The 25,464-nt window shown below is 40.7% G+C and overlaps 1 protein-coding gene across 1 annotated transcript; it reads right to left on the reverse strand.

Annotated features, from left to right (window-relative positions):
• Positions 1 to 6,099: 6,099 nt before the first annotated feature.
• On the reverse strand, positions 6,100 to 8,247 carry LOC120878895 (AFG3-like protein 1). Its single transcript, XM_040261805.1, has one exon. It carries the CDS (start codon positions 8,152 to 8,154, stop codon positions 6,133 to 6,135), a length of 2,022 nt encoding a protein of 673 aa, XP_040117739.1. The 5' UTR covers positions 8,155 to 8,247; the 3' UTR covers positions 6,100 to 6,132.
• Between the last annotated feature and the right edge of the window lie 17,217 nt (positions 8,248 to 25,464).

Raw genomic sequence — 25,464 nt, forward strand, 5'->3', positions numbered from 1 at the left:
TATAATTTCTCAAAAACTTTATTTTTGAAGAGTATGCTCTTGGCAGAATCTGACTCATTGATGTATTAATTTTTGAATTCTTAATGATGGCTGTTGGAAAGAGTATGTAAAGAGTTTGTACATTTACAATCAAATATTTCAATGCTTTAAATGTAATAATTAAATATCACTGGGAATCTATAATAAACTATTGTAATAGCAGTAGGTAATATTTTTACAACACTTGGTATAAGCTAGGTGCTCTTCTAAGCATTTTACACATATGAACCCAACGAATCTTTCTGACAGAACCCCATGAACAGTATGAAAAGGCAAAATGATAGGATACTGAAAGAGGTACTCCCCAGGTCAGTAGGTGCCCAATATGCTACTGGAGGTCAGTGGAGAAATAACTCCAGAAAGAATGAAGGGTTGGAGCCAAAGCAAAAACAATACCCAGCTGTGGATGTGACTGGTGATAGAAGCAAGGTCCGATGCTGAAAAGAGCAATATTGCATAGGAACCTGGAATGTCAGGTCCATGAATCAAGGCAAATTGGAAGTGGTCAAACAGGAGATAGCAAGAGTGAACATCGACATTTCTAGGAATCAGCGAACTAAAATGGACTGGAATGGGTGAATTTAACTCAGATGACCATTATATCTACTACTGTGGGCAGGAATCCCTCAGAAGAAACGGAGTAGCCATCATGGTCAACAAAAGAGTCCAAAATGCAGTACTTGGATGCAATCTCAAAAACGACAGAATGATCTCTGTTCATTTCCAAGGCAAACCATTCAATATCACAGTAATCCAAGTCTGTGTCCTGACCAGTAATGCTGAGGAAGCTGAAGTTGAATGGTTCTATGAAGACCTACAAGACCTTTTAGAACTAACCCCAAAAAGATGTCCTTTTCATTATAGGGGACTGGAATGCAAAAGTAGGAAATCAAGAAACACCTGGAGTAACAGGCAAATTTGGCCTTGGAATGCGGAATGAAGCAGGGCAAAGACTAATAGAGTTTTGCCAAGAAAATGCACTGGTCATAGCAAACACCCTCTTCCAACAACACGAGAGAAGACTCTACACATGGACATCACCAGATGGTCAACACCGAAATCAGATTGATTATATTCTTTGCAGCCAAAGATGGAGAAGCTCTATACAGTCAACAAAAACAAGACCAGGAGCTGACTGGCTCAGATCATGAACTCCTTATTACCAAATTCAGACTGAAATTGAAGAAAACAGGGAAAACCACTAGACCATTCAGGTATGACCTCAATCAAATCCCTTATGATTATACAGTGGAAGTGAGAAATAGATTTAAGGGCCTAGATCTGATAGATAGAGTGCCTGATGAACTATGGAATGAGGTTCCTGACATTGTACAGGAGACAGGGATCAAGACCATCCCCATGGAAAAGAAATGCAAAAAAGCAAAATGGCTGTCTGGGGAAGCCTTACAAATAGCTGTGAAAAGAAGAGAAGTGAAACACCAAGGAGAAAAGGAAAGATATAAGCATCTGAATGCAGAGTTTCAAAGAATAGCAAGGAGAGATAAGAAAGCCTTCTTCAGCGATCAATGCAAAGCAATAGAGGAAAACAACAGAATGGGAAAGACTAGAGATCTCTGCAAGAAAATTAGAGATACCAAGGGAACATTTCATGCAAAGATGAGCTCAATAAAGGACAGAAATGGTATGGACCTAACAGAAGCAGAAGATATTAAGAAGAGATGGCAAGAATACACAGAAGAACTGTACAAAAATGATCTTCATGACCTGGATAATCACGATGGTGTGATCACTCAACTAGAGCCAGACATCCTGGAATGTGAAGTCAAGTGGGCCTTAGAAAGCATCCCTACAAACAAAGGTAGTGGAGGTGATGGAATTCCAGTTGAGCTATTTCAAATCCTGAAAGATGATGCTGTGAAAGTGCTGCACTCAATATGCCAGCAAATTTGGAAAACTCAGCAGTGGCCACAGGACTGGAAGAGGTCAGTTTTCATTCTAATCCCAAAGAAAGGCAATGCCAAAGAATGCTCAAACTACTGCACAGTTGCACTCATCTCACATGCGAGTAAAGTAATGCTCAAAATTCTCCAAGCCAGGCTTCAGCAATATGTGAACTGTGAACTTCCTGATGTTCAAGCTGGTTTTAGAAAAGGCAGAGGAACCAGAGATCAAATTGCCAACATCTGCTGGACCATGGAAAAAGCAAGAGAGTTCCAGAAAAACATCTATTTCTGCTTTATTGACTATGCCAAAGCCTTTGACTGTGTAGATCACAATAAACTGTGGAAAATTCTGAAAGAGATGGGAATACCAGACCACCTAACCTGCCTCTTGAGAAATCTGTATGCAGGCCAGGAAGCAACAGTTAGAACTGGACATGGAACAACAGACTGGTTCCAAATAGGAAAAGGAGTACATCAAGGCTGTATATTGTCACCCTGCTTATTTAACTTATATGCAGAGTACATCATGAGTAATGCTGGGCTGGAAGAAGCACAAGCTGGAATCAAGATTGCCGGGAGAAATATCAACAACCTCAGATATGCAGATGACACCACCCTGATGGCAGAGAGTGAAGAGGAACTAAAAAGCCTCTTGATGAAAGGGAAAGAGGAGAGTGAAAAAGTTGGCTTAAAGCTCAACATTCAGAAAACAAAGATCATGGCATGTGGTCCCATCACTTCATGGGAAATAAATGGGGAAACAGTGGACACAGTGTCAGACTTTATTTTTGGGGGCTCCAAAATCACTGAAGATGGTGATTGCATCCATGAAATTAAAAGACTCTTTCTCCTTGGAAGAAAAGTTATGACCAACCCAGATAGCATATTCAAAAGGAGAGACATTACTTTGCCGACTAAGGTCCGTCTAGTCAAGGCTGTGGTTTTTCCAGTAGTCATGTATGGATGTGAGAGTTGGACTGTGAAGAAGGCTGAGCACCGAAGAATTGATGCTTTTGAACTGTGCTGTTGGAGAGGACTCTTGAGAGTCCCTTGGACTGCAAGGAGATCCAACCAGTCCATTCTAAAGGAGATCAACCCGGGGATTTCTTTGGAAGGAATGATGCTAAAGCTGAAACTCCAATACTTTGGCCACCTCATGCGAAGAGTTGACTCATTGGAGAAGACTTTGATGCTGGGAGGGATTGGGGGCAGGAGGAGAAGGGGACGACTGAGGATGAGATGCCTGGATGGCATCACTGACTCGATGAACGTGACTCTGAGTGAACTTCGCGAGTTGGTGATGGACAGGGAGGCCTGGCGTGCTGCGATTCATGGGGTCGCCAAGGGTTGGACACAACTGAGTGACTGAAGTGAACTGAACTATGAGAGGTCTTGTTATTGGGCTCACTTCTCAGGTGAGAAAATTGAGGCATTGGGAGATAGCAACTTGCCCAAGTTCACACCGCTAGAAGGTAGAGGAGCTGTGATTGCTCTGATTGCCCTTTTTAAACACTAGATAGCAATGACTTCCAGCTGGGATGATGTTTCAGAGCCCAGTGCACTCTCTTGTTTTACCTGTGAAAGGAATAGGATTCAGAAAAGCCACGGGACTTGCTTAACATCACAGATAAATCTGTGGCAACTGGACATACATCTCAGCCCCTATATAGATTAGGCACTTGAACTCCATAACATCCTGGGAAATAGGCAGGTACCTTGATGTCAAAAGGATGACAGCCCCATTTTGCCTCATTGCTTCAAGGGAAGAGGTTGGCCTAAGTACACGTGATAGCACTCCCACATTGGATGTTCCTTGTGTGGCAGAATCTCTCCCTCTTTTTCATGCATCTACTCCACCCTGTCCAGATGTGTCCTGCTGCACTAATCATTCTGATTTGCATTATTTGTTGACATGTCTCCTCTACACCTAGGCTTCAGTGCCGAGGCCATATTTCATGCTTCTTTATGACCCTAATTACTACCATGGCATATGACACACAGTGAACCCTGAGTAGAGCTTTGTTGTGTTGACAAATGACTGTCCCTCACCACTGCTTCAGGTATGCCGTCCAGATGGGTGTGAAGCCCAGGTGGCTTGGGCAGGAATAGAAGGGATTAAGTTGAAAGGTAAACCTCGGGGGGGAGGTATAATTTCATGGGCTACTGGTGGTGGTGGTGGTGATTTGTACATGGAAGAGCACAGTTTGCTGTTTAGGTGGTTGATTATATCTTTCCTGTATCTTTTCATGTTTGTATTTTGTACTTTTTTTTTTTTTTAATTCTCAAAGTTTTCTACGTACAATGGATGTGCGTACTAAGTTGCTTCAGTCATGTCTGACTCTTTGCGACTCCATGGGCTGTAGCCTGCAAGGGTTTTTGCAAGGGATTCTCCAGGCAAGAATATTGGAGTGGGCTCCCATGCCCTTCTCCAGGGGATCGTCCCAACTATATACGGTACCTGACTTTATACCACATGTGGAGAAGAGCTGGTGAACGCTTGTGGGTATCAAAATGAAATTGTTGATTTGCACCCAGAAGAATTTTCAATATTAACTTTTCTCTGGGAAATATTTCCCTTGCAGATTTTTATTTATTTAACTAGAAAAATGAAGTAAGCACTAGATGAATCTGCTGTTCAAGGTCAGGGGAAATTGTTAAAACATAAATGTTTCCATTTTTACTAGCCCATGGTTTTAAAACAAGGTCACAGTTACTTTCAATGAACAAGTGAGTCCTTGCTTGTCTGAAGAGTCTGTGGTCAGAGTGTTTCCCAATTATTTTTAGAGGTCCCCAAAGGGTTGCTCCATGTGTCCTTGTAAACCAGTCTGGCAGCTGTAGTTGTCACTCGGCTCCTTATTTTCTTCTTTTTTCCCTCCTGCTCTAACTTGTACTTATCCACAACCACTGTCTGCCAGGCCCCTATGTGAAGTGTTCATTGACTTGCTAACTGTAAAATGTATTAGGAAAAACCAGGAAAAGTCATCTGAATGAGAATCTTAGCCTATCAGATTAATCTTTAAAATTAAACTATTTTGAGTTGATTCACATGTATTTCTAAGAAATAATTCAGTGAGGTTAATGGCCCCATCACCTAGTTTTCCTGAGTGGTTAACGTCTTGCAGAACTGTAGTATGTTATCACAACCAAGATATTCATATTGATAGTGGTACAGTGAAGACAAACATTTCTGTCACCAATTCTGTCTCCTATGCTGCCATGCTGCAGCCACATCCATTCCCTCCAACCCTACCAGCTTCTAAACTCCTAGCAGACATTAATCTGCTGTCCATTTCTGTAATATTTTATATTGTGAATGACACATACATGCAAACATTTAGTAGATAGCCTTTTGAGACTGGCCTTTTTCACTCAGCACACTTCTCAGAAGATATATCCAGGTCATTGTATGTGTCAATATTTTATTCCTTTTTAATTGCTGTATCGTATTCCACAGCATTAATTTGCTGTGGTTTAGCTATCAATCACTGAAGAATATCTGGGGTGTTTCTCATTCCAGTCTATGACAGATGAGCCTGCTGTGAAATTTGAGTACAGGTGTTGGGTGGACATAGTTTTCCGTTTGAGGGTATAAGTGCTGAGGAATGCAATAGCTGTGTTATTTTATAGTTACATATTTTATTCTTTAAGAAACTGTTTTCCAAAAAAAGGAAACTATTTTCCAGAGTAGACTTTTCATTGAGTATAGGATACTGTCAAGGAAGTTCTTTTAATTCATCCATTGAGAAACTTGTTTACTTCTATTAGGTCTTCAGGACTTCTGAAGAGAAATTTGCTCCCCTTCCAATTATTGGTAAGGTATTTCTCTGTCATTGCTTTTAAAATTCATTCTTTGTTTTTAATTTTCATAAACTTGATTCTGATGTGTCTTGATATGAATTTATTGGGATTCATCCTATTTAAGATTCGCTTGCTAAGCTAAGTTGCTTCAGTCGTGTCCGACTCTATGGGACCCCATAGATGGCAGCCCACCAGGCTCCCCCATCCCTGGGATTCTCCAGGCAAGAACACTGGAGTGGGTTGCCATTTCTTTCTCCAATGCATGGAAGTGAAAAGTGAAAGTGAAGTCGCTCTGTTGTGTCCAACTCTTAGCAACTCTTAGCCCACCAGACTCCTCCATCCTTGGGATTTTCCAGGCAAGAGTACTGGAGTGGGGTGCCATTGCTTCCGGTTACATGTGCTTTAATTTACTTCCTGGGGGTCCCGGAGGCTGCTCTCCAGGCGGAGGCGCTAGGCTGGGCTCTCCTGCAGCGGGCCCCCCACGCCAGCCCTGCAGACCCTTGGGAAGGGCCGTGTCCTCCTCCAGGCCGCCCGTGCCTTCCACGAGCTCCTTGTAGGTGATCTCGGCAAACGGCTGCGGCCCGAGCAGCTCCACCTTGTCGGCCCGCTCCAGCACCTCCTTCTCCAGCAGCCACCTGCCCACCTTGTCCACCTGCTCGCGGCAGTGTGTGAGCAGGTCCAGGGTGCGCGCATGTGCGGAGCTGATGAGCCGCCGCACCTCCTCATCTATGAGCTGGGTCGTGGCCTCTCTGAATGGCTTCTCCACCAGCGCCTCACCTGGCCGTGGGAGATCGAAGGACACCTGGCCCAGCTTCTCGCTCATCCCGAACTGCACGATATGGGCATAGGCGCTCTGGGTGACCTTCCTCAGGTCGTCCTGGGCCCCCGTGGTGACCCGCCTGAAGAACAGTTGCTCAGTCACGCAGCTGCCCAGCATGGCGCACATGCGGTCAAAGAGCTGCTCCCGTGTGTACAGGTACTGCTCCCTGGGCAGGCACTGGGCATAGCCAAGCCCCTTGCCCCGGGAGACGATGGACACCTTGAGCAGGGGGTCTGTGTGTTCCAGGAACCCGCCCACCACCGCATGGCCAGCCTCGTGGTAGGCCACTGTCATCTTCTCGCCAGGCTGCAGGACCTGTGTCTTCTTCTCAAGGCCTCCAATGACCCTCTCGATGGCCTGCTCGAAGTGCTTCTCCCCGACAGAGGGGTTTAGGTGGCAGGTGGCGATCAGGGCAGCTTCGTTGCAAACATTAGAAATATCAGCACCTGTGAAGCCTGGAGTGAGGGCCGCAAGATTCTTCGCCAGGGCATCCTTGCTGAGGCTCTCGTCCAACTTGAGTGGACGCAGGTGGACCCTGAAGATAGAAGACCTGCCTTTGATGTCTGGGGGGCCATTGTAAATCTGACGGTCGAAGCGGCCTGGCCGCATCAGGGCTGAGTCAAGGATGTTGGGGCGGTTGGTGCCGGCCAGCACGACAACGTTCGTGGTAGAGTTGAATCCGTCCATCTCCACAAGTAGCTGGTTCAGGGTGTTCTCCTGCTCACTCTGGCCTCCGAAGTGCCCGTGGCCATGCTTCCAGCCAATTGCATCAATCTCGTCCACAAACAAGATACAGGGAGCATTTTTCCGGGCCATTGCAAACATGTCATGAACCCGAGCTGGGCCAACACCAACAAACATCTCCAGGAACTCAGACCCATTCACAGTGATGAAGGGCACACTAGCCTCCCCTGCAGTTGCCTTGGTGAGAAGCGTCTTGCCGGTACCGGGAGGACCTGTGAGCAGGACTCCCTTTGGAATTTTGGCCCCAAGGTCCTGGTACTGTTTGGGGTTCTTCAGGAAATTCACAAACTCCATGATCTCCAGCGTGGCTTCGCAACCAACCACGTCTGCAAACCGCACACCAGTGTCACCCTTGATGATCTTGGCTATTGTCTCACCAATGCCGAAGAGGCCCCCTCCTCGCCCATCAAGCCCAGCCCCCATCGGACCCCTCCTCATGGCATAGAGGAAGAGGCCAATCAGGAGAAGGGTGGGCACCAGGCTTCGCAAGAAAGTCCCATCACTCTCAGTGGTGTAGACCACGGCCGTCTGGTTGGGGGGCTTGATGCCTAGCTCCCACTGGGCGGTCTCCAGGTTACGCTCGAAGGTGTCCACGCTGCCAATGCTGAACCACGCATACTTCTCGAGTGATGTCCCAGGGGCAGGAATAACATGCACGAACTGCTTATTCACCACTTCCAGCCGATCCACCAGACCTCTCGCCAGGTAGTACTGCATGAAGTGCTTCCAAGTGATTTCCTTCCCAGGATCTCGGAAACAGAAGTAGAGAAATACTGCAGTGACACCTGCCCCCAGCACGGCCAGACTGTGGAGATCCTTGTCGTCCCAGGGCACCTTCCCCTTCTGCATTCGTTTCCACCAGGCAAAGTCATCCCGCTTTCCTCCTCTCTTCCCTCCGTCCGCTCCAGGACCAGCATCCTTTGGTTCACTAGTTCCTTTGGGTTCCTTTGGGTTTCCCTAAGATTCACTTAGCTTCTTGAATTTGTAAATTCATGTTTGCCATATTGGGGCAATTTTCAGCCGTTATTTATCTGAATTATTTTTAGCTCTGCCCTTTTTCTCCTTTTCTTCTGAGTCTCTGATGACATAGATGTTACATCTTTTGTTATAGTCCCACAGTTCTTCAGACTCTGTTAATTTTTTCAGTCTATTTTCTCTCTCTCTCTCTTTTTTTTTCCAGATTGGGTAATTTCTGTCTTCCAATTTAGTGATTGTTATCTTTATCTCTTTCATTCTACTCTTGAGTTCATCTATTCAGTTATTTATTTTGGTTCTTGAAATTTTCAGCTCCTAAACTTCCATTTGGTTTTATTTATGTTAACTATTTCTTTGCTGAGACTTTCCAGTTTCTGTCTGCTTCAAGTGTACAAGTATAACTTGTTTTAATGTGCTTTGCAGATATTGTGTGTGTGTGTGTGTGTTTTTTTACAAGTCAAAGGTTTGTGGTAACTCTGCGTTTAGCAAAACTATTAATACCAGTGCCATTTTCCTAACAACATTTGCTTGCTTCATGTTTCTGTGTCACATTTAAGTAATTTTCACAGTGTTTCAAATGTTTTTGTTATTATTGTATTTGCTATGGTGATCTATAATCAGTAATTTTTGATGTTACTACTACAGCTTGCTGAAGGCTTGAATGATGGTTAGCATTTTTTAGCTGGAAAACACTTTTTAATTAAGGTATATACATTTTTTAAAGACATAATACTATTGCACACTTAAGAGAATGCAATCTAGTGTAAGTAGAACTTTTGTATGCACCGAGAAACCAAACTTCTATATGCACTGAGAAACAGTTAGAACTGAACATGGAACAACAGACTGGTTCCAAATAGGAAAAGGAGTACGTCAAGGCTGTATATTGTCACCATGCTTATTTAACTTCTATGCAGAGTACACCATGAGAAACGCTGGGCTGGAAGAAGCACAAGCTGGAATCAAGATTGCTGGGAGAAATATCAACAACCTCAGATAGGCAGATGACACCACCCTTATGGCAGAAAGTGAAGAGGAACTAAAAAGCCTCTTGATGAAGATGAAGAAGGAGAATGGAAAAGTTGGCTTAAAGCTCAACATTCAGAAAACGAAGATCATGGCATCTGGTCCCATCACTTCATGGGAAATAGATGGGGATACAGTGGACACAGTGTCAGACTTTATTTTTTTGGGCTCCAAAATCACTGCAGATGGTGATTGCAGTCATGAAATTAAAAGACGCTTACTCCTTGGAAGGAAAGTTATGACCAACCCACATAGCATATTCAAAAGCAGAGACATTACTTTGCCAACAAAGGTCCGTCTAGTCAAGGCTATGGTTTTTCCAGTAGTCATATATGGATGTGAGAGTTGGACTGTGAAGAAAGCTGAGTGCTGAAAAATGGATGCTTTTGAACTGTGGTGTTGGAGAAGACACTTGAGAGTCTCATGGACTGCAAGGAGATCCAACCAGTCCATCCTGAAGGAGATCAGTCCTGGGTGTTCTTTGGAAGGAATGATGCTAAAGCTGAAACTCCAGTACTTTGGCCACCTCATGTGAGGAGTTGACTCATTGGAAAGGACTCTGATGCTGGGAGGGATTGGGGGTAGGAGGAGAACGGGACGACAGAGGATGAGATGGCTGGATGGCATCACCGACTCGATGGATGTGAGTTTGAGTGAACTCCGGGAGTTGGTGATGGACAGGGAGGCTTGGTGTGCTGCAATTCATGGGGTCGCAAAGAGTCGGACACGACTGAGTGACTGAACTGAACTGATTGACTGAGAAACCAAAATATTTGTGTGACTCATTTTGTTGCAATTGTCTGGAAATTAACACACAAGTATCTGAGGTATGCTTGTATTCATAATTGTGCATCAAAACATTTTTAAGGTCCTTTAAAGATCTTCAGATAATTCTAACATCCCTTTTATCTCAGTGTTGGCATCTAATGATTATCTTTTTTCATTCCCTCTGTGGTGTGCATGATTATTGCTATGACACATAATCCTTAGTTGAATCCTGGAAATTTTGGGTTATAAGACTCTGAATCTTATTTAAACCTTCTGTTTTAACTGGATTATTTTGACTCTCCTCAGCAGGGATAGAGGGAAGAGGTGCCACCCCTTGCTTGTTCTGTGAATGTAGAAGTCCAGGTTATCTACTGGCCTCCGTTGACACTTGAGCAAGGATGGGGAGTCTTTTGGATACAAGTGAAAGGGATTGGGAATTCCTGTTGCACACTAGATTTCCATGATAATTCCCTGGCCGACAGAGGTCAGAGTTCCTCATGATTTCTTGCCACATGGTTTCCACTGACGCCACTGGGTAGGCAGTGGCCTCATTACCACTGGGTGGTGGTCAAAGTCCTGATTCTACTAGTCATCCTGTGTGTTGCAACACCACTCCAATGGGAAAGAGGCAAGGTGCTTCTTTACTCTCAGGTGGGGATGGAAACAGCCTCGTTTCTAGGCCTTTGCTGGTTTGGGTGGGGATGTGGGCACAATTTTTCCCCCTGTGATGTTCAGCAGAAGTAGAGAGACTGTTGTCTAAAAGTTACAACCTTTATCTCTAGGCTGCCCCTTTCTAATCTTTTGGCTAGAGAGAGAGTTGGCTTTGTTGAGGTTTTCTTTGGGGAAAAAAAAAAAGTTTTATTTTTTAATTGGTAGAAAGTTGCTTAACAATGTTGAGTTTGTTCCTGCTGTATAACAACACGACTCAGTCATAATGATATATGTGTATCATAATGATCTGAGGATATATATATATCCCTTCCCTCGAGCCTCCCTCCCCTCCCCTCATCGCACCACCCTGGGTCATCACCGAGTGCCAGGCTGGGCTCCCTGAGTTATTTAGCACCTTCCCACTAACTATCTGTTTTACACGTGACAGTGTATATATGTCAATGCTACTTCCTCGATCTGTCCCACCCTCACCTTCCCCTGCTGTGTCCACAAATCTGTTTTCTACTAGGCTCATCAATATGCATTTTCTAGATTCCTTATATATGCGTTAATTATATAATACTTATTCTTTTCTTTCTGAGTTACTTCATTCTGTGTAGGAGGTTCACTCACCTCACTACAACGGACTCAGATTCATTCCTCTTTATAGCTGAGTAATATTCCATTTATAAATATACCAGAACTTCTTTATCCATTCATCTGTCAATGGATATTGAAGTTGCTTTTATGTCCTGGCTATTGTAAATATTGCTGCAGTGAACACTGGGTACATGTGTCTTTTAGAATTGTGATTTTCTCAAGGTATATGCCCAGTAGTGGGATTGCTGGCTCATATGGTAGATTTATTCCTAGCTTTCTAAGGAATCTCCGTACTGTTTTCCGTAATGGCTGCATCAGTTTGCATTCTTACCAACAGCACAGGATGGTTCCTGTTTCTCTACATTTTCAGTGTTTATTGTTTGTAGATTTTTTTGATGATGACCATTCTGATCATGCTGGTGTGGGGTGATACTCATAGTTTTGATTTGCATTTCTCTAATAATGAGCTTCCTGATAGCTCAGTCGGCAAAGAATCCGCCTGCAATGCAAGAGACCCTGGTTTGATTCCTGGGTCAGGAAGTTCCACTGGAGAAGGGATAGGATTACCCACTTCAGTGTTCCTGGGCTTCCCTTGTGGCTCAGCTGGTAAGAATAATGAGCAGTGTTGACCATCTTTTCATGTGTTTATTGGCCATCTATATGTCTTCTTTGGAGAAGTGTTTGTTTAAATCTTCTGCCCATTTTTTGATAGGGTTATTTTTCTGATATTGAGCTGCATAAGCTGCTTATATATTTTGGAGATTAACCCTTTGTTAGTTGGTTTGTTTGCAATTATTTTCTTCCCTTCTGAAGGTTGTCTTTTCATCTTATTTATAGTTTCCTTTGCTGTGCAAAAGCTTTTAAGTTTTATTAGGTCCCATTTTTTTATTTTTGTTTTTATTCCATTACACTAGGAGGTGGGTCAGAGAGAATCTTGCTGCAATTTACATCAGCGTGTACTGCCTGTGTTTTCCTCTGAGAACTTTATAATCTCTGACCTTACATTTAGGTCTTTAATCCATTTTGAGTTTATTTTTGTGTGTGGTGTTAAGAAGTGTTCTAGTTTCATTCATTAAATGTAGCTGTCCAGTTTTCTCAGCACCACTTATTGAAGAGATTGCCTTTTCTGCATTGTATATTGTTGCCTCCTTTGTCATATAAGTTGTACATAGGTGAGTAAGTTTATCTCTGGGCTTTCTACCTTGTTCTGAAAGAGATGGGAATACTAGACCACCTGACCTGCCTTTTGAGAAATCTGTGTGCAGGTCAGGAAGCAACAGTTAGAACTGGACATGGAACAACAGACTGGTTCCAAATAGGAAAAGGAGTGCGTCAAGACTGTATATTATCACCATGCTTATTTAACTTATATGCAGAGTACATCATGAGAAATGCTGGACTGGATGAAGCACAAGCTGGAATCAAGATTGCCGGGAGAAATATCAAGAACCTCAGATATGCAGATGACACCACCCTTTTGGCAGAAAGTGAAGAAGAACTAAAGAGCCTCTTGAAAGTGAAAGAGGAGAGTGAAAGGTTGGCTCAGAGCTCAACATTCAGAAAACAAAGATCATGGCATGTGGTCCCATCACTTCATGGGAAATAGATGGGGAAACAGGGGAAACCGTGTCAGACTTTATTTTTGGACTCCAAAATCACTGCAGATGGTGACTGCAGCCATGAAATTAAAAGACACTTACTCCTTGGGACAAAAGTTATGACCAACCTAGACAGCATATTAAAAAGCAGAGTCATTACTTTGCCAACAAAGATCCGTCTAGTCAAGGCTATGGTTTTTCCAGTGATCATGTATGGATGTGAGAGTTGGACTATAAAGAAAGCTGAGCACTGAAGAATTGATGCTTTTGAACTGTGGTGTTGGAGAAGACTCTTGAGAGTCCCTTGGACTACAAGCAGATCCAACCAGTCCATCCTAAAGAAAATCAGTACTGAATGTTCATTGGAAGGACTGATGCTGAAGCTGAAACTCCAATACTTTGGCCACCTGATGCAAAGAAGTGACTTATTGGAAAAGACCCTGATGCTGGGAAAGATTGAAGGCAAGAGGAGAAGGGGATGACAGAGGATGAGATGGTTGGATGGTATCACCGACTTAATGGACATGAGTTTGAGTAAACTCTAGGAGTTGGTGATGGCCAGGGAGGCCTGGCATGCTGTGCTTCATGGGGTCGCAGAGTCAGACACGACTGAGCGACTGAAACGAATTGGACTTCTACCTTGTTCCATTTGTCTATATTTCTGTTTTTGTGCCAGTACAATACTGTCTTGATGACTGTAGTTCTGTAGTATAATTTGAAGTCAGGGAGGTTAATTCTTTATTTTTCTTTCTCAAGATTGCTTTGACTATTCAGGGTCATTTGTGTTTCTATACAAATTGTGAACTTTTTTGTTCTAGTTCTGTGAAAAATGCCATTGGTAATTTGATAGGGATTGCATCGAATCTGTAGATTGAGTAGTATAGTAGTCATTTTCACAATATTAATTCTTCCAGTCTGAGAACATGATATGTATCTCTCCATCTGTTTGCGTTGTCTTTGATTTCTTTCATCAGTATCTTATATTTTTCTGCATATAGGTCATTTGTCTCTTTTTTTTTAAATTTTTTAAAAAATTTATTTATTTTTTATTTTACTTTACAATTCTGTATTGGTTTTGCCATACATTGACATGAATCCACCATGGGTGTACATGCATTCCCAAACCTGAACCCCCCTCCCACCCCCCTTCCCCACAACATCTCTCTGGGTCATCCCCGCGTACCAGCCCCAAGCGTGCCATATCCTGCATCGGACATAGACTGGCAGTTCAATTCTTACATGATATTATACATGTTTCAATACCATTCTCCCAAGTCATCTCACCTTCTCCCTCTCCCACTGAGTCCAAAAGTCCGTTATACACATCTGTGTCTTTTTTGCTGTCCTGCATACAGGGTCATCATTGCCATCTTTCTAAATTTCATATATATGTGTTAGTATACTGTATTGGTGTTTTTCTTTCTGGCTTACTTCACTCTGTATAATCGGCTCCAGTTTCATCCATCTCATCAGAACTGATTCAAATGTATTCTTTTTAACGGCTGAGTAATACTCCATTGTGTATATGTACCACAACTTTCTTATCCATTCACCTGCTGATGGATATCTAGGTTGTTTCCATGTCCTGGCTATTATAAACAGTGCTGTGATGAACATTGGGGTACATGTGTCTCTTTCAATTCTGGTTTCCATTTGTCTCTTTAGGTAGGTTTATTCCTAGGTGTTTTATTACTTTTTGTTGTGGTGGTAAATGGGATTGTTTCCCTAATTTCTCTTTCTGATTTTTCATTTTAGTATATAGGAATGCAAAGGATTTTTGTGTATTAATTTTATATCCTGTGACTTTACTAAATTCATTGATTAACTCTACTATTTTTTTGTGGTGTTTTTAAGGTTTACTGTGTATAGTATCATGTTATTTGGAAACAGTGAAATTTTTGCTTCTTTTTGCTTTGAATCTGAATTCCTTTTATTTCTTTTTTTCCCCTTTTTGCTGTGGATAGGAATTCTAAAACAATATTGAAATAGTGGTGATAATGAACACTCTTGTCTTGTTCCTGATCTTAGAGGAAATGCTATCAGTTTTTCAGCATGAGGATAATGCTTGCTGTGGGTTTGTCATATATTGCCTTTATCGTGTGGAGGTAAGTTTCTTCTATGCCAGTTTTCTGGAGAGTTTTATCATAAATGGGTGTTAAACTTTGTCAAAAGCTTTTTCTGCATCTAATTGAGATGATCATATGGTTTTTCTTTCCATTTATTCATATGGTATATCACATTGATTGATTCATGTACACTAAAGAATCCTTGCATCCCTGGAATAAACTCCACTTGATCATAGTGTATGATTCTTTTAATGTGTTATTGAATTCTGTTTGCTAGAACTTTTTGTTGAGGATTTTTGCAACTATGTTCATCAGTGATATTGGCCTGTAATTTTCTTTTTTTGTGTGACATCTTTGTTTGGTTTTCGTATCAGGGTGGCCTAGTAGAAGAGACTTTCTTTAAGAAAAAAAAATTATCTGCACTTATTGGTGTTTCTAGATTGTTAGCATCTTCAGTTCCAAATCTGGGTATATTAGGCAAAAGAAAGCATAGGGAGCTCACCATTATGCAATTTAAGAGTCCTTAGCTACTCTGCCTACTTCTATCAGTCACTGTTTTCTTATGTTGTATGTATGTGTGTGTGTATATGTTGTATTCTGTTGTTATTTGTGGTCGTGGGAGGATTAGGGAAAAGTGCGCTCACTCTATCTAGATCATAAATTTAAAAAATTATTCATTCAGCCCATTGGTTTCTGGTGAATTGGATTTTGGCCAGCTGATGTTTGCTGAGTTGTCCTAGAACTGTTAAATCAATAGAATTAACGGGGAAAACTGGGTGGAAAAATTTGTAAGCAGATTGGCGCTGTGCTGTGATATCCTCAGTTCTTCTTGACTGGCCACTGAAAGCTATAATAGCATGTGTGTGCGTGCTCAGTTGTGTCCAGCTATTTGCCACCCCAAGGACTGTAGCCACCAGGCTCCTCTGTCCATGGAATTTTCCAGGCAAGAATACTGGAGTGGGTTGCCATTTGCCACTCCAGGGGATCTTCCTGACCCAGGGATCGAGCCTGCATCTGAATACTTAATATTTTTAGAGCAATTTCCTGTTTAAAAATACTTTCTTAAATATCTGATATGTATAAATGATTCATATTAAAATATACCAACTATCTCTTTGTGAGAAGTAACTATAGTTTAATAATTTAATAGTTTTAAGAGTAATTAAGACAAACCATAGGTTCTTAGGTGGATCCTTGGGAATAAGAAAGGTTCACATAGTTAACAAGATGACTTGCTGAGTTAAAGTTAAATGCTGAGTTACTGAGTGAAAGTGTAAGTTGCTCATTGTATCTGACTCTTTGCGACCCCATGGACTCTACAGTCCAAGGAATTCACCAGGCCAGAATACTGGAGTGGGAAGTCGTTCCCTTCTCCAGGGGATCTTCCCAACCCAGGGATGGAACCCAGGTCTCCCACATTGCAGGCAGATTCTTTACCAGCTGAGCCACAAAGGAAGCCCAAGAATGCTGGGGTGGGCAGCCTATTCCTCCTCCAGCGGATCTTCCCGACCCAGGAATCAAATGCTGAGTTACTAAAGCTAACTGAATTACCGAGATTTCCTTTCAAGGGTAACCAAACCATTTGTGATATTAACCTTTCATTTTCAAAGGCTGCTAAACTTCATGTCCCATCTATGGTAATGATTCAGAATCTTAGAGTTTCACTGTACCGCCACACAACTCATCCTTCCTTGAATCACATCACACCATAGATTTCAAAGCAGTGATGCATCAGCTAAGTTCAGTGCACTGTCTGGCGTATTTCAGACCAAGGACTTAAAAAAAATTTGAGAAATCATTTAAATCAGTGGATTTTACTGATTTAAGAATTTTTAAGGCTAATAATAAGGATTTTTGTCTTATTCCAAAAAAGTTGAGTAATCTAGAAATAATCAATCCATGTTCCCTTGGCCAAATGCAGTTTCAAATTGAAGTCTGGTTAATTCCAACTAGTCTCATTTGTTCTGCCTGTAGGTTCTTAAATGATTGAATTAATCTGATACTTTTCAAAGATCAGTAGGCCCAATTGGAGTAGGCCCATTCCTATACCTGGGCTTCCCTGGTGGCTCAGCAGTGAAGAATCTGTCTGCAATGCAGGAGACACAGGTTCAATTCCTGGGTCAAGAAGATCCCCTGGAGGAGGACACGGCAACCCACTCGAATCCCACAGACAGAGGAGCCTGACAGGTTACAGTCCACAGGGTCGCCAAGTGTGGGGCACAACTGGAGTGACTGAGCATGTTTCCATGCATTCCTATACCTACAGTAATAGAAGAAAAGAATATGCTGTAGGATATCCAGAATTGTATCCAAAAATGTTTTTGCATTTAAAATAACTATATTACTTACGTTTCAAGCTTTTTATTGTAAGAACTAAAACCTGGAATCAATTTATCATCTTATTTAGTGGATTTCATAATTATGTAAAGATTGTCTCATCTTTATTAGTGCATTTTAAATGTCAGATACTTGCTTCAATGGACAATGTGTTTAAGATATGTCATATTTTATTAAACGAGATTATAGATTAGACTCACATCATAGAAGAAATTAATACTTGTTGGCCACTATATGGTAAGCACTGTGCTAAGTGATTCTCAAAATCGCCTCCCATCATCTCCTCAACTAACCTAATTTTCACCTTGGGTAGAAGGAGACTAATGAAAGTTAAGTGATTTATTCAAAATCCTCACACACGGAAAACTAGGAGCGCTAGTGTCCACTCAAATCTGTCTATTTTGGAAACCAATAAACTTCCTTTAAACCTTGCCTTCTTTATTTATCTTAATTTCCCCTTTCATTTTAGTGTACTTGTTTACAATTTTTCCTTTATCAGTTCTACATACCAGTTATTCTTTTCCATGAGCCATCTTTTGTGAGTCAAGACTGGTTTTCCTAGAAGGCAATTTGTATGGTAAAAGTTGAGGATATTTTCTGACAGATCTCATGTTCCTTTGTTTTTCTACCATTGTTCTCCAGAAAGCTCCCCATACATTTCATTCCTTAAAATCCTGTAAGTCTGAACGTTTCTGTTCTCCCTGTCATCACTGCAGCATCTCAGAAAAGAATCTCATTCCATATGCTTTCAGGCGCTCAAGGAACCAAAACATGAAAACCTGGAATTTGTCATTACCCATTTGGCCTCTGGTCCATCAAATCCAGTAGCTTGCCTCCAGGAGAGATCAGTGTCCTTGACTCCTCAAAAGAATCTCTTCCCTCTCTTATATACTTGGTTAATTGGAAAAGGCTGTTTTTTAGGTAAAAGATTCTGCTTCATCTGGATAGCAACCAAGTCAGCCATATGGGAAGGAAAATAATCTAGTGAGTTGCAAAATAAGAAATCATGGTCCATGTGTTCCCCCGGATGACTTTCTATGGGATATGAGGCGCCATCTCTTTGAGTTTCAGTTTATAGCTCTTTAAATGGGGATATCCTTGGCTCCATTACTAAGATTTGAGAATATAATAAATATGCACATGATAATTAAATCTCTATACCCAGTGAAGGAGCTCTTTTGGAGTTTTCCCCCTTTCTGACCACCAAGGAATGTTATTTATTTATTTATGTGTGTCTGTCTTTGGTGTTGCTGGGTCTTCGTTGCTGCGTGTGAGTTTTTCTCTAGTTGTGGCAACTGGGAGCTTTTCTTTATCGTGGTTCGTGGGCTTCTCACTGTGGTAACTTCTCTTGTTGCAGAGCTTGGGCTCTAGAGCATGCGGGCTTCAGTAGTTGTGATGCATGGGCTCAGTGGTTGTGGCTTTGGGCTCTAGAGTGCAGGCTCAGTAGTTGCACACAGGCTTAGTTGCCCTGTGGCGTGTGAACCTTCCCTGACCAGGGATCGAACCTGTGTCCCCCATTGGCAGGTGCATCTTAACCACTGGACCACCAGGGAAGTCCAAGGAATGTTAAATCAACTGATCCAACACTGTTTACAAAGTTAGGAATTTTGGTTCTTCTCATTTCATGCACCAGTCTATTTGTGAAAATGTGTTGAGGACCTGAAAGTCTTGAATGATGGTCTTGATGCAGAAACAAATTGGCCAATAGAAGTCACTGTTTCCTGTATTTGCTCTTCTATTCCTATGGATATGTCTTAGACTTACTAGCTCACTTGACCATGAAACACACTTCAAAGAAATATGGCAGAGTCAATGACAGGGTAAGAATGAAGGTATTAGTCAAATTGGAGTAAGAATTCTATTTATCTATGCATTTCTATGGCAACTTTTTCTTTAGTGAAAGAAACACCAGAGAACAGCTATATACTCTCTGCCTAAAAATGAGGCCTATGAAAGAAAAGAGGATCTGGAAGAAACTCTGGTATCAGACGAGGTGACCAAGTGAGTTATTCAATAGGTATTATATGTTGTCAAGAAATCTTCTCCTTCCAGAAACTAAAGGGAAAATAGCCTTAGCCTTTTGTGAGAAGTGGGAGAGATTGTCAAGCAATGTAGTGGATAAATTGAGGACTGTTACATCCAGTCCATTCTGAAGGAGATCAGCCCTGGGATTTCTTTGGAAGGAATGATGCTAAAGCTGAAACTCCAGTCCTTTGGCCACCTCATGCGAAGAGTTGACTCATTGGAAAAGACTCTGATGCTGGGAGGGATTAGGGGCAGGAGGAGAAGGGGACAACAGAGGATGAGATGGCTGGATGGCATCACTCACTCGATGCACGTGAGTCTGAGTGAAGTCCGGGAGTTGGTGATGGACAGGGAGGCCTGGCGCACTGCAATTCATGGGGTCGCAAAGAGTCAGACACGACTGAGCGACTGAACTGACTGAACTGACATGTGTGTACAAATCAAGAGATTAATAAAGTGCAAAAAATGTTATTTCTTTCTGGAAACTACAGGAGTCTGAAACTATTGTAGTTGTCATTCAAATACTGAAACTGTAGGTGATTCAAAGTGGTAATGTCAATGAATTCATTCAAATTGTTTTCCTATAGTAATTCAGCTTTAAGAAATGTCAGGGATTTTGTAATCTGCGAAGTGGCCTGTGTCAGTCTATCTTGTTACTTATATGATGGTCATATTCTCCTAAATACAGTGTGAAATTCACTCCCCTGGAGAATGGGATAACTCTTTCTAGAATGATTTAAGTAAGAAGAAAGAGAGTTAATAGACTTAATTCTCTTATGTTAATACATAAGGAGATACAGAAAATAAGTTTTTGTATGTTGATTCAGATATTGCTATGAGATTACAAATACCACATGAAGGCCATGGAGGGCTGGTGCCTACTACTACTGGCCATTTTGCTGGCATGTGAGTGACCACTGAAGGGGTTAATGAATAGCCACAATTTGAAATATCACATTTATGTGATTTAATCACCTTTAAGTACCCGAAGAACAATGAAAAGATTTGGTTCATCTACTGAGGTGTTTCATGTAATAAAACATTATGATAGACTGACGGGTATTGGGTTTTATAGTGTCTTTATACTAAACATATCACATCTGTCATTTCTAACTGATAAAGCTTTAATTACTCAGGTTAGTTAAATGTGAAGTGATGATCTAATGGCGCTTTACACCTGATAATAGCTGCATAGAAGAGAAAATATGAATAACAAGGTCCTTGCTGTAATCATAGGTGATAAGCAAGACCATATCTTGAAGTTTTTAAAAATTTTAATAAAGCAATAACACTTTATTGATTTTATCTCTTTTCTTTGACATCATTACTTAGGGCAAACATTCTGAATGTGAGTTTGTAAGATGTTGAAATGAACATGGAAAAATTTTGAAATTGCATCAGATTGACAAATTTAGCTCAAACAACTATGGAGTACAATATGAATATATTAGACATTAATTAATTAATTAGACATTAATTCATTCTATGCTCTTGTAGATAAACTAGTAAACTCACATAATGGTAGCCAGATCATACAACTTTTGGAAGATAATTTGGAAATATGTGTTTGCATCCAATTAATGCTGGGATGTTATCTTAAGAAAATAGTCCAATATATATGAAGAAAAGCTGTACCTTCCAGTATATGCATAGCAGCGTTATTTATACTGGTAAGTAATTGGAAAGAAAATGTCCAGAAATAAGGTAGCTGATATTATGGCACATTACATAACTATTAAATTCATAATTATGGAGTCTATCAGCATGAAAAATGCTTATGTTATTTTCTCAAAGAAGACATCGAGATGGCCAACAGGCACATGAAGAGATGCTCAACATTGATAAATTTTAGGGAAATGCAGATAAAAACCACAGTGAGGTATCACCTCACACCAATCAGAATGGCTGTCATCAAAAAGTCTGCAAATAAGAAATGCTGGAAATGGCATGGAGAAAAGGGAACTCTCCTACACCATTGGTGGGAATGTAAATTGGTGCAACCACTATGAAAAACAGTATGGAAGTGCCTTAAAAACTCATAGAGCTAAACTAAATAGAGCTACTATATGATAGTAATCTCGCTCCTGGGCATATATCTGGAAAAGATGAAAACTCCAATTTGAAAAGGTTCATTCACTCCAGTGTTAATGACAGCACTATTTAAAATAGCCAAGACATGGAAATAACATAAGTGTCCATCAACAGATGAATGGTCAAAGAAGATGTGGTATATTTATATATATGTTTGTGTGTATGTGTGTATATTAGCCATAAAAAGAATGAAACAGTGCCATTTGCAGCAACATGGATGCACCTAGAGAATATCATACTAAGTGAAGTGAAGACAAAGACAAAGATTATATGATATCACTTATATATGGGATCTGAAAATAATGCAAATGAAGCTATTTACAAAACAGAAACCGATTCATAGACATAGAAAAGAAACTTATGGTAACTAAAGTGGAAAGGGAGGTAGGGAAGAGATAAATGAGGAGTATGGGATTAGCAGATATACTCTACTATATATAAAATAGATAAGCAACAAGGATTTACTGTATGGCACGGAACAATATCCAATGTATTGTAATAACCTGTAATGGAAAATAATGTGAAAAATATAACTTTGCTATATGCCTGAAACTAACACAGTATTATGAATCAGCTATATTTCAATAAAAATGCTTCTGTCATAATGTTAAGTGAAAAAACTTAAAGAAAACTACATACATGATATTTTAATAAATTTTGTGTGTTTACTATTTATAGTTTAAAAATATTTGAAACAGAGCTACAAGTAAGTTAAATTTATGCACAAGAAAGCAAATCTGAAGGAAACACATAATTGTGTATTTGGGGTGATAGTTCTGTTTTCCATCTTTTATAATGTGTTTTAATGACTTTTATAAAACAAATTATAATTGAAAAATAAATCCTACTCCATCCCCATCCATAGGGAGAAATTTAGAGAGAGGAAATTATAGAGCTGTAAGAAGAAGGAAAATTAAAGAAGGGCAAGTTGAAAGTTAATGACAAAATGGTGAATGAAGAAATATATAGACATGAGGAAAACATTCTGGTGGGATGTTAGGTAAATCTGGACAGATACATCAATGACTTTGAAATTCACTGCAGATAACTGAAATCTGATGATCAGTTACATGGGGAAATTGTTTTTTTTTTTTTAAAAAAAAAGCAGCTAAAATATATGGTGGAAACATGATCTGGAAAAAAAATTCAACAACATGGCAAATGGAGAGATGAAGGACAACAAATTACCTTGAGTTGCATCCAGGTTCTTGAACAGTCTCACAGCATCATCTGCGAATTTTGGTGAGTAGCAAGTCAGGATATCACTACTAAGGACTTGGATCAAAGTTGGAAATCGTCCCAAGGAAACTTGGCTGAGCAGGAGACTATGCAAAGAACTGAAGATCAGTTGGTTTGGTTGCTCAGTCGTGTCCGTCTCTCAGTGACCCCATGGACCTCAGCACATCAGGCTTCCCTGTCCATCACCAACTTCTGGAGCTTGCTCAAACTCATGTCCCTGAAGTCAGTGATACCATACAACCATCTATCTCATCCTCTGTTGTCCCCTTCTCCTGCCTTCAGTCTTTCCCAGCATCAGGGTCTTTCCCAGTGAATCAGTTCTCTGCATCAGGTGGCCAAAGTATTGGAGTTTCAGCTTCAGCATCAGTCCTTCCAGTGAATCTTCAGGACTGATTTCCTTTAGGATGGACTGGTTGGATCTGCCTGCAGTTCAAGGGGCTCTCAAGAGTCTTCTCCAACAGCACAGTTCAAAAGCATCAATTCTTCAGCGCTCAGCTTTCTTTATAGTCCAACTCTCACATCCATACATGACTACTGGAAAAACCATAGCTTGGACTAGATGGGCCTTTGTTGGCAAAGTGATGTCTCTGCTTTTTAATATGCTGTCTAGGTTTGTCACAGCTTTTCTCCCAAGGAGCAAACGTCTTTTAATTTCATGGCTGCAGTCACCATCTGCAGTGATTTTGGAGCCCAATAAAATAAAGTCTGTCATTGTTTCCATTGTTTCTCTATTTGCCATGGAGTGATGGGACCTGATGCCATGATCTTACAATTCAAAGAATTGAAGATAGAAGACTATTTAAACAAGTTTAGAAGACTATTTAAACAAGTTGTAAAACGAGCTGAATTGGTGGCCACTTGTGAATGGAATATTCATATTATACCATTATAACTTTGAGAGGGGAATATTATCCAAAAAGTAAAACAAGCTAACTTTGAGTTGACCTTGGCAGTAGACGCAACATTGATTGCGATAAAATGTGGTTTGAGAATCCATATTGAGAATCCAACACATTGGTCTTGTGTTTTAAGCTTTCATTTATCTGCCACATGTACCACATATTATTAGTAAATAATACATATGTATTTACATATGCATATAGAGGAACATGTTTGCTGAAAAGGTCAGTTGATGTAAGAATAAATGTTGCATTCTGAAGAGGAACCATTTGGTCATCTGATTAACTGTTCCCCAATAATAGGAGTGTTTCATTGTATTATACTTGATTTTTATGTCTCTGTACTGGGAAACTCAAAAGTTTATCCTTGAGTTTTACCCTAGTCTTACTCTTGCCTGCATTTTCTTACCTGTCACTTACTGTTTACTGCTCTTTATTTTTTCTTGAGAATTCCTGGATCCTTTTTTTTTTTTTTTGGTGGGGGGTGTGGGGAGTAAAATTGCTTTACAATATTGTGTTAGTTGCTGCTTTACAGCAGAGTGGATCACTTATATGTATATGTGTATCCTCTCCCTCTTGAACATCCCTCCCACCCCATCCCACCCCTCTAGGATGTTTACTGCTATTTAATTCTCTGGAATTTGGATTCCATTTTCCAGGATTCATTAGTGGCTTTAAGAAATATTCATTACTTACAAATAGCCATTGGCCTTTCCTTTATCCCTCTACTTTTTTATCCCCACGTTCACAAGCCTTTGGTTTCGTTTAATAACAGTTGACTTTTTCTTCCAATTGACTAGAAATAGCTAAAAGCTAGTGACCATTTAGTCTGTGCCAGAGACTGCACTAAAAGCATCATTACATGCTACTTCAAGTTTTCTCTCCCAGTTTAGAGCAAGGACTCCTTTAGTGCTGGGCTTGGGTGGCGGGAGTTAACATGATTCTCTTCCATCTGGAAATCAATGGCAGGTACAGTTCCCTAACATGAAAAAAGAGCAGAGGAACTTGTTTTCACAGAGGCAGTCATTTCAATTAAGTACAGTGGATATACTCTTTACCGTAGAACCACTTTTGGAAATTATGAGGAAAGAGCATCTTTTCAAAGAAGATGCTTCTGACTATAGCACTTGTCTCTTTGTTTCTTTCCCAGCTTATTGCTAAGTGAACTTCTGGTCATCTGATAAAGATGTTGGCTCAAGTTATCCACTTATCTGTCCACATTGGTAATATTAAATAAGGAATTATCCTTGTGTTGTGTAGACCTGAGTAAAAAAGTATCTTCGAAAATGCCACAAAGCATCCTTGTTATCCCATTGGTATAGGGAAATTTATTACAGGAATGTAAATATCATAAATATGGAAGTTTTGAAAGTTATGAAACAAAATATAGAACAAATAATATAACAAATAATTGTTTATATAACATATCAACATATATTTTAATATAATGTATATATAAGAAAATATAACAAAAAGAGAGGTTTCTTTGTATCCACTTCAGTGAGTTCAAAGTTTGAATTGAAGAAGGTGAAGGCAGAAAAGAAGAAATGATGTTTCATCTAAAGGTACATTCCAGGATGATTTTTTTTTTTTCCATTTTGGCTGTGCTGTGCAGCTTGAGGGATCTTAGTTCCCTGACCAGGGATTGAACCTGGGTTCCCTGCAGTGCAGGCTAACTGCTAGACTGCCAAAAATTCCCCTCCAGGATGAGTTTAACTCAGTCTCTCATTTCTGCCTTTCCTTGCTTCCAAGTTTTTGCAATCTCTCTCTTCTTTCTTCCTTTTCTCTTTCCCCCTTCCTTCCTTTTCTCATCTTTAGATACCCTTGTTGAAGCTGGGATGTAGCTACTGTGCCGTGACAATGGCCAGAAAGAGGAAACAGAGG

The sequence above is a fragment of the Oryx dammah genome, unplaced genomic scaffold (assembly GCF_014754425.2).
Source record: "Oryx dammah isolate SB20612 unplaced genomic scaffold, SCBI_Odam_1.1 HiC_scaffold_19, whole genome shotgun sequence".
Taxonomy (NCBI): domain Eukaryota; kingdom Metazoa; phylum Chordata; class Mammalia; order Artiodactyla; family Bovidae; genus Oryx; species Oryx dammah.

Bases quoted from the DNA above. Each gene is read 5' to 3' on its own strand.
- LOC120878895 (XM_040261805.1), bottom strand. From the start codon at position 8,154: ATGCAGAAGGGGAAGGTGCCCTGGGACGACAAGGATCTCCACAGTCTG.